Genomic DNA, 15,049 nt, shown 5'->3' on the forward strand with positions numbered 1-15,049 from the left:
CGTACAGATGCATAATCTCACTACAACACTGGGAAAAAGGACACTGTCCTCCATGCACCTGAGATCAACAGAAATGGTTTAGGGGTTAGAGAACAGCCTTGCTGCCTGAGATGACTGTCCCACTCTTTATCACTACCCGAAGGAGTCTCAAAGCGGCTAACAATCTCCTTTCCCCTCCTCCCCCACAAAGAGACACCCCTGCTTGGAAAACTTGAAGCAGCCCCCAGGAGAGCTTTTGGAGAACACAGGGGGTTGCAGTAAGCAGGGCAGGGGGTGTGGTGTAGGAAGCTACTTTGCAAAAGTGGATTTCCACTCTCAAGTAACTCTGGTTACAGCCCCCAATCAGAAAAGGTCTGCATTTTCTTCTATATTTTTCAGTTAACTTCTTACCCCAGGGTTGAGAAACAGATTTATATGCTTGTGCAGCAATGCTTGGTTCTGTTGGTTGCCAGCACAGAAGTTCTGCAGGAACGCATGGGCGAGCTTCATGATCTCCTGCATCCTTGTATCTTCAGCCTGGAATTAAAAGGCACAAGTGCTCCAGAATAAATTTAAGTTAAATTGATTTACAAGGTGCTTAAGCAAGCTGACCTGTCTGCTCAATTCTAATCTCAAAATAACAGTATTCCCATTCCCTTTTTAAAGAATGCTGCAAACTGGGATAAATTAGGGGGGGGGGGGAGATTAAGTTTTTTAAGGCTCTGTAATGTTTAAATGGGGATGCGGGTGGCGCTGTGGTCTAAACCACAGAGCCTAGGGCTTGCCGATCAGAAGGTCGGCGGCTCAAAGCCCCGTGACGGGGTGAGTTCCTGTTGCTCAGTCCCAGCTCCTGCCCACCTAGCAGTTTGAAAGCAGGTCAAAGTGCAAGTAGGTAAATAGGTACCGCTCCAGTGGGAAGGTAAACGGCGTTTCTGTGAGCTGCTCTGGTTCGTCAGAAGCGGCTTAGTCATGCTGGCCACATGACCTGGAAGCTGTCTGCAGACAAATGCCGGCTCCCTCGGCCTATAAGAGCGAGATGAGCGTGCAACCCCAGAGTCAGGGGTACCTTTACTTTTACCTTTTAATGTTTAAATGAACAAGTGAACACCTTCTAATATATTTCCTAGCCAGTTATGGTCTTACTCCCCCTATGATCTCAGTGATCAGGAACAGATATATCTGTTAGTGGTTCCCCACCTCCCTGGCTAAGATGCATGGCTCCTATGTGCCTGAAGCTGTGAGTTCAGTATTGTGGGCTTGATTCTGTAGAACTGCCTCCCAGCGGAGATCAGTCAGGACCCCGCCCTTCCTGTTGGCTTAGGAAGACATTTCTATTTCATAAGGCATTTCGAGTAAGTGGCACTGTTATCTACTTATTAAACTTACACTTTTATCCGTGGCTTTGTTTAAAAAAACATTTTTAATGACAGATGGTTGTATTGATTGTTGCATAAGCAACTTTGTTATCATATAGTTTTTAAAAAAAGCAGCTTGCAAACATTGGAAATAAATAATGGATGCAATGATGGAAGAAGCCATTTTGAATTGATGGCAATTCAAGTTCATAAAGTCCCACTTTTCTTTCAGAGACCATGTTGTGAGTGAAGCTGCCCGTGCTCTTTAGCCAGTGGTCAATATGTGGAGGTCCACATAATGGGTAACATTAAAAAAAATGTTTTAAGAGGTTTATTTAATTCCTACTTGGCACAATCCATTTGCGTAAACCCGGAGTAGCCAATGTGGTGACAAGAGCTGGGATGCAAAACCATAGGTTGCTGGACTACAACTCCCATTATCCCCAACTATTGTCCATGCTGGCTGGGGATCATGGGAGATGGAGTACAACAACATCTGGAGGTGACCACACTGGCTACCCATTGCTTGGACGATGTATAAACATCTATAACAATATGCCTTGAAATACCAGCCAGAACGAGTTGCATTATTTTTATTTTTCTGCTTCTTAACTAAAATACTTGTAGGGCTGCTATGTTTGCTTCCCTCCTGCTTTACCCACCCACCCCCATTTATGAGTCCAGACTCCTTACCTAAGGAGCCACAAATCTCCTTCCTTCTCAGTTTCTCCAGCACAATGCTTTTCTTTGTGTGGACTGGAGGACTTCAAGACTGAAAATGGAACACATATGCTTCTCCCCCCCCCCCCCATTCTGAACCACAGCAATGTACAGCTACTGATACAGTATAGCATATTGCCCTTTTATAAGGACATTTAAAGCAGGTAAACCAACTTGTTGCTGTGACTTAGAACAATGACCACTGTGTGAACTATACAGCTTCAATTTGTCTTTCCACGGTAAAAAGGCTTGGAAAGTCCTCAGCTGACTTACGAAGGATTTGTACAAGAAAAACTCAGAAACCTTGGGGGCACCTCTGTAATGTTATGCCCAATGCCTCCTTGAGACAGCCAGGAATGACTATATAAACCTTAGTTTCTATTTTGTTCGTCCTTGCAATGAAACTGCTTCAATAAACCCCAAACAAATGAATTATTCCTTAAGACATGAATATTTAGCAACTGCTCCTTTGATGCTCAATGCAACTTGTAAGAGACAAAATTTAGAAAGATCCAAAGACACTTTAGTGGTTTGTTGATGGATTGTAAAGTAACTGATGCATGCAAACCTCACTTTCTCATACGGGATCTGTAAGAGCTCCAGGACCACAGTGTGAGCGCCCATGTTTCGGAGCAACCTCTGTTGCTGCTTCCGGCTTTTCCTGACCAAGATGCTTTCTTGTACACAAAGCTTGCTAAGTCGAAGCAAAATCTGCAGAAACACATTTTTTTTAGCACCAGATGACATACTAATGTTTTTCTTTTTCCAGACAGGCTGAAGGAAAAGCTCACTTTCAACAGATCGCAGAATAACATTAAACAAGCAGAGTGAAATTAAGGAGATAAAGACAAAAATGCGTACACCATGTTGCATGCAATTGACACAGCAATTACATTTGGATGACATGGATGACCATGCATGTACAGGAAACTGGCACTGGCTAAGGTATCTTGGCTTTCCTTTACCAAGGAAAATGAGCTTCAGCCTTTTAGTGCTACAATGGCAAGTCTTCTGGTGCCTTCCAGATGTTTCAGACTACAACTCCTGTTGGCCGTGCTGACTGGAGTTAATGGGAGATTCAATCCAAAACACTTGTAGGTGGGGGGGGGGGGGAAGTGGCTGCTTCAGACAATGCCAGGCAAAAATCTCAAACTCTTATGTCAGTAAGTATTATTTCCAGTGTACAGGGGTCAAGCCTTCTTTGCATCACACAACTTCCTTGCCCTTTCCAAAAGGACCAAAAGAACCATAATGCTGTGGACAAAGTTGATTCTTTTGCCTAATTTATACCCCATGTAGCTTTTCTTTCTGTTTTCTTTCATTCATACACAACCCTGAATATAACACTAGAATTAATGTTAAGACTGAAAGACTGTCCATGGAAATTGTACAACAATGTTGCATAAAGTTTTTCTTTCTTTCCTTCTAAAAACCAGTGGTAAACCTGTGTAGATTATTTTAAAGCTCACACTTTGAGTACATTTTAACGCATGCATTATATAAATCATTAACATGTATATTAATTGTCCGTACTTCATTAGTCTAGTCCATAGCACTATGATAGTTTAATGATCTAATTAAACCAAGTTTTTATACATACTATATACCCAGGTGCCATGATCCAACAACTCATTTGGCATACAAAGGCTCCAGTATACGTACAGAGCTATTTGTGCGCAGCAGCCTATTATCTTCTAGGAGGCAAGGAATATTCCATATTCAGACAGGTAAAGGTATATATTCATAGCATTCCTCAACTCATAGAAATGAAGAAGGCAGCAAAAGTAATGGGCAGCTGGGAAAGGATGAGTCTTACCTCTTTGACCACCCTGTAATTATAGCTACTAGTGCTTTCGGGTTTCCGTGGTTTGCTGTGGCCTTCCTAGGGGACAAGCAAGATTTATTAATTTATTGCATTCCCTTCCTCCCCATCACCAATTCTGGTGATCATTAGTACAAATTTTAGTAGCTATTTCACACCAAAAACTCTCCAGAAGTTTTCTTTCTCCCTTCACCAATATTCAGTTTTAATAAAAACTTAAACTTAACAGCGGTATTTCTATCGAGTCACACACTTGTGCTATTTACCTAAGGTATATATATTCACACACACACACACACATTCCTTTAAATGGATAAATCTTATAGCAGCACAATAATATAACTGCAGCATTAAAAAAAAATACTAGTTACATTAAAGGCACAGTATGATTAGTGGTACTGTTTGCAAGTACAGTGGTACCTTGGTTTATGAACCTAATGCATTCTGGAAGTCCGTTCTTAAACCAAAGCATTCTTAAACCAATGTGTGCTTTCCCATAGCAGCGGGGGACTCAATTTACAAATGGAACACACTCAACATGTTCTGCTTCCAAGGCAAAGTTCATAAACCAAAACACCTACTTCCGGGTTTGCAGTGTTCTTAACCCAAGTTGTTAATAAACTAAGCTGTTCTTAAACCAAGGTACCACTGTAAACAGTGAGGAGATATTACACATATATATCCTCACTGCATTATTGGTCTTTTATTCTAAACTTTAGTTTAATGTGAATAACTATGGAAGAGGTGGTTGAGGCATCAGGACAGGGGATGGAGGTTAGAGGAGGCATATATAACATGATGAATGGAACAAAAAAGGAGATAAATCAGATTTATAGGGTTTAAAGCAGCTGGGAAACAGACCAAGACACCTCTTAGAGGAAGTTCAGGAATCCCATGAATTAAAAATGAATAAATATGTAAATGTAGCTTTAATAATATATTGCACAAACATGAACAACTATACAACTGGCCGGGAGCAGGGGGAATAAACATAAACTGTGGAAAGAGAAAACAACAACAACAACAAAGGTGTAGGAAGACGAAAAGGGGGATGGGAGAAGAGAGGGAAATCAAAACCATAAAACTACGATTCTAGCATAACTTTGCTAAAGTCTTTTAGAGCTTATGTTTAAAATATAATACTTTTAAGGTTGCGTACAACAATGAAATGTTATTCATGTTAATCAACTCAGTCACCTTCACAAAAGCCATCCAGGTTAGGCAACGACATTGTTTGGGAGCAGAGGGCAGCACAGAAAATGCAGACTGCAAGAAAGCAATTTGCCCCAAAGCCACCATTACTGTATATAGCTTCTGGCTCAGATGAAACTTGAACTAGGGACTCTCCTGCTCTTGACCACTATGCTACACCGGCAATGAAACAAAGACAAAAGCTATTTTTACCTCCTTTTTCTTATGTTCATTCTCTCCAGTCGTTACATCCATCGTTTCATCAGGTCCCTGGCCTTTATACACCCAGAGTTCAGATTTTTCCACAATTGATCTCAACTGATCCAAATCTTGTTTTATCTGCTTGTAGTTGTCCACATCTTGGCTGGTGACAAGCAGTTGGACCTTACATGAATTGCAATCCATTAGTTGCATAACACCCTTGCATCATCACACAAATTTAGAATGAAAGTGTGGACGGTATAGAACACTACATTTACCTGTTTAAAGGCCTGAAGGACTTCTTGCCTCTGACTAAAGTGCCTAAAGAGTAGCTGAAGGGCTCCAGACACCAGAGGAGGGTAGTCATGCATAGTTAAATGGAGTAATACTCTAAGGAAAGTTCTGCCACCATGATCATCCAAATCTAGTGGTGTATTCTCTTCACTGAAAATAATAAAAAAATATAAAGTAAAATTGGGGTGGTGGTGGTGGGGAATGGTTCCATTTAAGAACTTCCATCCAAGAACTTCCAGGCAGCTTCCATAACTGTGTAAGTCTATCTGATGTTGGGAGAGAAACCAAAAACCACCACAAATTCATATTCAAATACAGTGGTACCTTGGGTTTCGAACGTCTCCGTTGATGAACATGCCTCGGAAGTCGAACAAGTTATGCAGCTTCGGCTGAGTGCAAGATCCTGAGGCCTAGCTGTCGGCTATTAAGTTTTTGGTTTTTGAACATTTCAGAACTCGAACAGTCTTCCAGAACGGATTACGTTCGAAAACTGAGGTATCGCTGTACATTGTAAGCTACCAGTGGCAATGGAGGAAGGGCACCCTTTTTCATATTAGAATCATAAAACTGTGGAGTTGGATGGGACCCAGAGGATCATCTAGTTCCATGGTTCCCAACGTGGGGCACACGCCCCACAGGGGGGCAATTTGATAGCTTGTTTAGACCAAGTTAATGGCCTTTTAGGCTTCCTCCACGTGAATAGTTGTTTACTTTTTGAATAATAAAAATTATATGTCACCGGGGGGGGGGGATCAGGATTTTAGAGATGCTTAGGTGGGGCATGGCCAAAAAATGGTTGGGAACCATTGATCTAGTCCAACTCCCTGTAATGCAGCAATCTCACCAACTCACCAGCACAATCTCAGCACTTCGCCTCGTTTATTCTATTGGAACTTAGCAACACCCTAAAAACGTATTTACCTTTCTCTGATTAATCTAGTTCAAGGTGGGAGACTTGTGGCTTTTCAGATGTTCCTGGACTCCCAACTCTTATGAACCCCAACAAGCACAGCCAGTAATCAGGGAAGATGGAAGTTGTAGCCCAGCAACATCCCTGATATAGACACTTTTTTAAAAGAGCAGCCCTTCTCATAGTCACTCTTTCTCTAGGCTTCCCTCCACAGCTAACACCTTGGATTCTGCAAAGTCTTTCCCCCTTTTGCCATTCTGAAAAAATTATTTTTAAAAAAAGTTATTTTCCCCCTAATGGCCTTTAAAATATATCCTGCATGTCAGCAAACACTAGCAAGGCTGTCCGACCGGGCAGTGCTACCCAACCATTGGCCAACTCTCCTCCTCCCATCAGTTAAAAGTGTATTTCTTTGATTTACGTTCTTCTTCATTTTAGGAGTACGTATCTATCCCATTAAATATTCTGGGTGACATTTAGCAATGACGACTTGCTTGCACCACCAAAATCTGCTGTACAACAGGACATCCAGTTTTTATTCTTTCCCCTCCAGCCCCCATATTTCCCCCCCACATCTGTTCCAGGGGGTTCCCCCCAATGCTCCTGGGCAGATTCTGGGGTTGCACAGGGAACTGAAGCAGGGAGGAGAGGGAGGAGATGTCTTGTTTCACAAGCAGCTGTTATACTGTTCTCCTGTATGGTATTCTTAACACTCGTGTGTGTGTGTGTGTGTGTGTGTGGACAATGGGGTCATGAAACCATAGCTGCAAGAATACAGTTTACATTCCCACCCTGCCCTCTCATTTAGAAAGTACCTTAGGAAACATACATGGATAATTCTTTTAACTCATCCATGGTAATTAAAGTAGCAATTAATGGACAAGCAAATGGGTACATGAATGATTAGTACAAGTGACTTGCTCCTCTGAAGAACTGTGAGCTGCAACTGTCCAGAAGCAGTTTCACATACAGTTCAGAATAGACAAATGCAAATCACAATAGTTTACTTTCCTGCCTCCAAATATCCCTTCTGCTTGCTCTTCGATGTGTTCAAAGTCAAGAGCTCCTGTAAAGGAAAACAAACAGTTTTGTGTTCTGTGCCAAGCTGGAAATATAGCTTAAAATTAATTAAGGGGAGCAGAGGAAGCAAGCTACCATTCTTTTCATCCTAGAAACTACACTATTAAGAATCCTCTGCTGAAAGGCAAGGAAATCCTCTGTGAAAGGAAATCCAAAAGGTTGTTTTTCAATCCAATTGTATAATTGTATAAATTTAATCCAATTGGCATCCATTTCAGTTGTATGGGCAACTGCTGTGTGAAGCTGTTTCAAACTATACAGTAGAATATGTGAGGGTATTGTGTGCATGCAAGCTTATGCCTGCATCCATACACAAACACGCAATATTTAAAGGCAGCCTTGGATTTTTCCAGATGAGCAATGGAGCAGTTTGTACAGCCTCCACCTTACATGGTTTCAAAGGGAACTCATGTCTTCCATAGTGTGAGACTGTGCACATATGATTTCTTTATTAAACTTTTTTGAAAATATTTTTTTAAAAAAATGAAACAAATTGCAAAGGATAAGCTCAATAACTATGCATACTGATAATCTTAGTACTTTCTTTCTCCTTTATTTTCTTCACAGGGTTTTCTTTACAGAAATTTTCCTTACAGGGTTTCAAGATGTGGAGCAGTGTTTCCCCAATTTACAAAGTCATTATAGTTTGATAGTATATTATTGTACCTGGCTTAATAATAATAAACCCCCACATAGACAATGGAATGGCTGTTTTCCTGCTTTTGTTCACAAATTGTCCAATAAGTCATTAGAATTTAAGGGAATATACCAGGGGTCAGCCAACGTTTTTTTGGAGGGGGCTGGTTCACTGTCCCCCAGACCTTGTGGCGGTTCTCTCGCTGCGAGAAGCCAAGTTGCAGGGAACTATGCAGAGGGCCTTCTCGGTGGTGGCACCTACCCTGTGGAACGCCCTCCCAACAGATGTCAAAAAGGAAAACAACTACCAGACTTTTAGAAGACATCTGAAGGCAGCCCTGTTCGGGGAGGCTTTTAATGTTTAATAGATTATTGTGTTTTATTCTTCTGTTGGAAACCGCCCAGAGTGGCTGGGGAGACCCGGCCAGATGGGCGGGGTATAAATAAATAAATTATTATTATTATTATTATTATTATTAGCCAGACTGTGTGTGCATGTGCGCGCGCACACGGCGGAGGGGGCTTCTCTCTACCCCCTCTCTCCCAGCCTCTCCCCTCCCCTGCCTACCTATGGTGCTGCCGTCGCAAGTGCGGGCTGGCTCCGGAGAGGCACTGCACTGCGCTCTGCCAACCGCGGCTCCTGTGCCTCCCCTTGCGAGCAGCAGAGGCTGGTGGCGGCAGAGGGACGAGTGGCCCAAAAGGGCTGGCTGGCTCCGGAGAGGTGCTACCCCAAATGACGCTCAGCCAGCTCCGCCCAGCCCCCTTCCTCCTCTATGCAGGGTGGGGAGAAGCCAGGAGGAGGCGCCACAGTGTGTGAGGGGGGGGGATGGCGCCCCACCAAATGGCGGCACAGAATTTTTTTTAACCAAATGACAAAAAGTTAATGAACAGACTCCACATGATCCACGGACCGTCCACAGGGCAATTGGGCTGGATCCAGCCCACAGGCCATAGTTTGCCGACCCCTGGAATATACCAAGTGGCACACATCGGCACCTAAGAATTTTTTTACAGCACTTTAAGAGAACATGTAACTGACCTGGTACATTTGGCATTTCTTGGTTATTGCTTCCTGTAGGTGAATCAGGTGTCTGTGCATTGCTTTCATCAAACTCATGTTTAAATATGCACAGAAGGCATGAGATTCTATAATCCAATCTCACATTCAAAATGAACTGATGATTCCATAGTTTTTTTAAAAAAAAGAAGAAGAAAAAGAAAAAGAAGCTTCAATAGCACAACTCATTACCCTCCCCCCCCCCTTTGCATTTTTAAAAGCAAGGACCTTCCCTTTCACATGCTTAAAACATGCATTTAAAATATATTAGATATCAAAAGTAACTCCTGCTATGAAAACCAAAATCTACTGGTCTAGTTTGTATTATATATTATAGATGCATATTGTGTCTAGATAAAAACATACACAAAACGAAACACGCAAAACGAAACACATACCACCTTTTTCAAAACAACACAATATATCAGATTTTTTTCCCTGTTGTAACTACCTTAAGTAAAAGTAGGAAGATGGTCATTCTGGGTATTTCCTGTTTTAATTCACACTGGCAGCATTGGTCAGTACTACCCTTCCAGTTCGTGCTTATACATTTCGGCAAGTTAACCAATAAATTTGTATAAGTATAACTAGGGAACGAAAGGAACTGCCTTGCTCATGAAGCCCCGTTCTGTGTACCTTAACTGGCAGCAGCTCCTCGGGGTCTTGAGTAGAGAGTTCCCTTTATTGCCACCTGTGACCTGATGTTTTAGCTGCAGAATGCCAGAAAATGAACCTGAGGCCTTCGACTTTTTTTTTAAAAAAGGGCTTTATCCACTTCTTCCTCATGGCATTTATCTAAGAGTAGCACAGGCTATAAGAGCTGACACAAAAAGTTTCAGTTTCCTTCTAGTTTTTCCATGCATTTTTTCAGTAGTTATCCCAGGGCTATGCACCCTGACCCAGAAACCTTGCCCCAGTTCCAGATGGGTAGATGGGTTGATGAAAATGCACAGCACACTGAATGTCAGGCAGCCTGTTGCAAAGCCGTAGCTTTCAAAATAGGATCTGCAGGGGAACTCAAATGAAGCCTTGGAAATACTGTCATGGGAGCATGCAGGTTTCTGAACACCTCCATTGCATTGTTCTGGTCCAACTCTCCTGAACAATGTCTGTATTTCAATCTGACTGCTCAATGTTTTATAGGAGCTGGGTTATTTGAAGTTACCTTGCACACAAACGTTTTAAAGTATGTAACTGGTTTTAATGTTTTAAATGAGGGCATGGGTTAAACCAGGCATCCCCAAACTGCAGCCCTCCAGATGTTTTGGCCTACAACTCCCATGATCCCTAGCTAACAAGACCAGTGATCGGGGAAGATAGGAATTGTAGTCCAAAACATCTGGAGGGCCAAAGTTTGGGGATGCCTGGGTTAAACATTTGCAACTGTTCGCAATTAGTAATTGTTATTAGTATTTTGTTGTTAGTATTTGTAACAATGTTTATTAAAGCTTACATGTAATCCATCCAGTGAAAAAATTATTCATTTCTAATTCTGTCAAAAAGAGAACAATGGTCTAGAATGGAAATAAACCCCAACAACGTAAGCATGACAGTACAGCTCTTGCGTCAATATAGTTTTCTAAGCTATGTCACCTGAAGTATACCTGAAGTATCTCAATGATTTTCAGCTTGGTGTCCATTACCAGGATGTCTTCTTTCTCAGGTTCAACCTGTTTCACATTACCTTCTGGGGCAGCAGCAAGAGGAGCCATGGGCAAGAACCCTCCACCCCTGAGCACAACTTGGGTCATCAGCTCCCCAACACCATGGATAGATCTCATCACATTGCTCCCTTCAGAGAGACAATACAGGATAAAGTTTTGTAAAACACTTATTAAGGTAAGACCTGTCTCAGCATTACCCGTCTCAGCCTATTACACACATTACTGTATAGAGGAATCAGATTCAATGTGTACCTGCTTCTTATCTATCAGATGCAACATGTTACCTACAAACTGTAGAAATAGTGTACAGTACAGTGGTACCTCAGTTTAAGTACACAATTGGTTCCGGAAGTCTGTACTTAACCTGAAACGAACTTTCCCATTGAAAGTAATGGAAAGTGGATTAATCCGTTCCAGACAGGTCTGCAAGTACTCAAACCGAAGCGTACTTAAACCAAGGTATTACTGTATTTGTGGTATTCTGCTGTTTAATAAAATGCTTTGAGATCACCCTTCATCTGCAGAGATACAAAGTGGGCATGCAAAGGCTGAGAAAAATATAACAAACAAATCCAATATAATACAGTTAAGGATACAACATTGTTATAAATATTCTACATGCTGTGAAATAGGCAACACCCTCCACACTTACAGAAAGAAGCAGGAACATTTATTGGATATTCACTTCTACCAATGCATTAAATAAAGAAACAAACCCTACCACTATACAGTATCATATTGAGGGGAAATCCACATACTACATGCAACATGGGAGTTGCCCCCAAAATTTGCATCCTCATACTTCATTCTTCCTCTCCCCTGACCATGTGAAACAATGGCAGAATAAATGCATCTTTACCTGCCTCTCCTGCCCCATACTCTGTGCACCTCGAAAATCTGCTCCAGAGCTTCCTTCAGCCCTCCGGAGCAGATGTTGAGAGTACATGGAGGGCTGCTGGGGATGGGGGAGAGCAAGGTAAAGATATGTTGCATGAGTGGAAGTCCATTCCGTTTGTGTACAGATAGTGTTGGATACATCCCACTGATAACATTTGGCAACAGGTGCAAGCCAGGTATAAATGAGATGGCATGCATTTTGTGCCACCAGCTCATATGCTCAGTCCGCGTTCAATCATGCAGTTGCAAGCTCATGAGCATATGCACATGTTAATAATGTGCATTGACAAGGTTGGGCGATATCAGCTTTTCAATATCACCAGCCAAACATCATGGTCTGGCAATGTACCGCAATGTTGAAAAAACAAGTCACATTGGCCTCAGCCTGCAAGGTGCTGGGTGCAATTGCCACAGCTCTCACCACGGGTGCTGAGGCAGTTTCACCCCAGAGCCCAGCGGGCTGGGACAATGCAGCTTGTTTGTACGGCTCAGCTGGGGCGTGGGAGGGCTGAGCCATCCCTGGTGCTCCCCACTCACGGACAGGTGGGGAAAGTACCAGGTATTTCTTGCGTGGCTCTGCTGGGGATGGGGAGGGCTCCCCACCTCTGGCAGAGCCATCCCTGGTGCTCTCCCCACTTGCATGGGAGCTAGCACCAGGCTGGGGTATCGTTTAACTGCTCGGCTGAGGGGAGCAGCAACCGCACACTTCTCAGCCAAGCACTTTAAAGATGCTGAGGGAGGAACAAGCTGTATCAGCGCCTCGTGGATGCAGCTTTTTTCTACCTCTGCGCAGTATATATGTATATATCGCTACTGAAACTGCCACCGCTCCTGAGTTCCTCTGCTAGCAATGCTCACAGGAGGAAGTCGCTAGCAGAGAGACTCAGGAGTGGTGGCGGTTTCACCAGTGATTTACTACTGAGTGAAGCTGACATTGCGGTCTGCTCTTTGACTGTGCCAGCCAAAGAAAATGACTGCTTCTTTAGCTGGCACAGTCTGAGAGCAAAGCAGAAGCCATGTGAAACACAAACTCCTGTGAGTATTGTCTGCAACCTGGAGCAACAAACTACCACTATCATTAACCAGAGGAACCTTGTCAAATACGGATGGAAAATTAGGTGTTCCCCACACCTGACTTTCGTGATAAGAGGCCTCCACAATAGGAGTCAGCTTTCTCAGGAGGAACAGTGATAGATAGCCTATCTTTTACAATTTACAAGCCTGCTTCCCCCACTCCTTGACACAGGGTGACAAAAACGATTGGCACTGACAGAAACCGATCATTCTTCAATAGCACATTTTTCTTCCTCTATGCCGCATGGGCATTCATACCTTTACTCTCTTCTCCTTTTGCAACCTTTGTGATAGGAAAGATCGTAGCAACATGGACACAGTCCAAAATAGCTAGGAGGATTTTTGTTAGCCTGAGCAGGTCACAGAAATTGTAGAAGCCAAAATAGATCAGGTTTCGGGCCAGGTTTACCACCTATTGTTTTAAAAAGAAACAAAAAAATGGTTTGTTACAATCTCTATGACATGTACCAAAGCACCCGAATATTGACTTTCTGGCACCCACTATTCAAAGGATCTGCACAGAGCCAGTTTGGTACATTGGTAGACCAACTGTGGAGATGAAGCTCAGTGGAAGATCTCAGCCTGGTTACTAATTCTAATCCTATCTCAATTGACTGAGCCACTGGGAGCATTAAAAGTTGGTAACACCCTGAATACCACCCTGAGCTGCTTGGAAGAACAGGATGCAGCTTGTTGTTGTTGTTGTTGTTGTTGTTGTTTAGTCGTTTAGTCGTGTCCGACTCTTCGTGACCCCATGGACCATAGCACGCCAGGCACTCCTGTCTTCCACTGCCTCCTGCAGTTTGGTCAAACTCGTGTTCGTAGCTTCGAGAACACTGTCCAACCATCTCGTCCTCTGTCGTCCCCTTCTCCTAGTGCCCTCCATCTATCCCAACATCAAGGTCTTTTCCAAGGATTCTTCTCTTCTCATGAGGTGGCCAAAGTATTGGAGCCTCAGCTTCACGATCTGTCCTTCCAGTGAGCACTCAGGGCTGATTTCCTTAAGAATGGATAGGTTTGATCTTCTTGCAGTCCATGGGACTCTCAAGAGTCTCCTCCAGCACCATAATTCAAAAGCATCAATTCTTCGGCGATCAGCCTTCTTTATGGTCCAGCTATCACTTCCATACATCACTACTGGGAAAACCATAGCTTTAACTATACGGACCTTTGTAGGCAAGGTGATGTCTCTGCTTTTTAAGATGCTGTCTAGGTTTGTCATTGCTTTTCTCCCAAGAAGCAGGCGTCTTTTAATTTCGTGACTGCTGTCACCATCTGCAGTGATCAAGGAGCCCAAGAAAGTAAAATCTCTCACTGCCTCCATTTCTTCCCCTTCTATTTGCCAGGTGGTGATGGGACCAGTGGCCATGATCTTGGTTTTTTTGATGTTGAGCTTCAGACCATATTGCGCTCTCCTCTTTCACCCTCATTAAAAGGTTCTTTAATTCCTCCTCACTTTCTGCCATCAAGGTTGTGTCATCTGCATATCTGAGGTTGTTGATATTTCTTCCGGCAATCTTAATTCTGGCTTGGAATTCATCTAGTCCAGCCTTTCGCATGATGAATTCTGCATATAAGTTAAATAAGCAGGGAGACAATATACAACCTTGTCGTACTCCTTTCCCAATTTTGAACCAATCAGTTGTTCCATATCCAGTTCTAACTGTAGCTTCTTGTCCCACATAGAGATTTCTCAGGAGACAGATGAGGTGATCAGGCACTCCCATTTCTTTAAGAACTTGCCATGGTTTGCTGTGATCGACACAGTCAAAGGCTTTTGCATAGTCAATGAAGCAGAAGTAGACGTTTTTCTGGAACTCTCTAGCTTTCTCCATAATCCAGCGCATGTTTGCTATTTGGTCTCTGGTTCCTCTGCCCCTTCGAAATCCAGCTTGCACTTCTGGGAGTTCTCAGTCCACATACTGCCTAAGCCTGCCTTGTAGAATTTTAAGCATAACCTTGCTAGCGTGTGAAATGAGCAGCTATCCTTTATTTTTCAGAATATATTATCATAACACACCATGCTGTACCACTTCACTATACCTTGTCATAATAAACATAATTTTCTGTATTTTAATAAGCATTCTACTGTGTTTTACTGCATATGCAGATGTATTATACATAGAAACTGAATATTCTGGATTTAAATCTGCCAGTTCATATTTTTTA

The 15,049-nt window shown here is 42.7% G+C and overlaps 1 protein-coding gene across 7 annotated transcripts in view; it reads right to left on the bottom strand.

Moving 5' to 3' along the window:
• ITPR1 (inositol 1,4,5-trisphosphate receptor type 1) overlaps positions 1-15,049 on the bottom strand; it is a 214,641-nt gene that overhangs the window by 102,776 nt on the left and 96,816 nt on the right. For all 7 annotated transcript variants that reach the window (XM_088662374.1, XM_088662377.1, XM_088662375.1 and 4 more), the window contains 9 exons: positions 13,139-13,292; positions 10,850-11,037; positions 9,228-9,363; positions 7,484-7,538; positions 5,547-5,712; positions 5,281-5,451; positions 3,871-3,936; positions 2,628-2,765; positions 391-516 (listed from right to left, as the gene is read on the bottom strand). In XM_088662374.1, coding sequence (XP_088518500.1) covers positions 391-516; positions 2,628-2,765; positions 3,871-3,936; positions 5,281-5,451; positions 5,547-5,712; positions 7,484-7,538; positions 9,228-9,363; positions 10,850-11,037; positions 13,139-13,292 — 1,200 coding nt within the window. The remainder of the gene's footprint in view (positions 1-390; positions 517-2,627; positions 2,766-3,870; positions 3,937-5,280; positions 5,452-5,546; positions 5,713-7,483; positions 7,539-9,227; positions 9,364-10,849; positions 11,038-13,138; positions 13,293-15,049) is intronic.

This window comes from Zootoca vivipara, chromosome 2 (assembly GCF_965207765.1).
Source record: "Zootoca vivipara chromosome 2, rZooViv2.hap1.1, whole genome shotgun sequence".
NCBI classification, from domain to species: domain Eukaryota; kingdom Metazoa; phylum Chordata; class Lepidosauria; order Squamata; family Lacertidae; genus Zootoca; species Zootoca vivipara.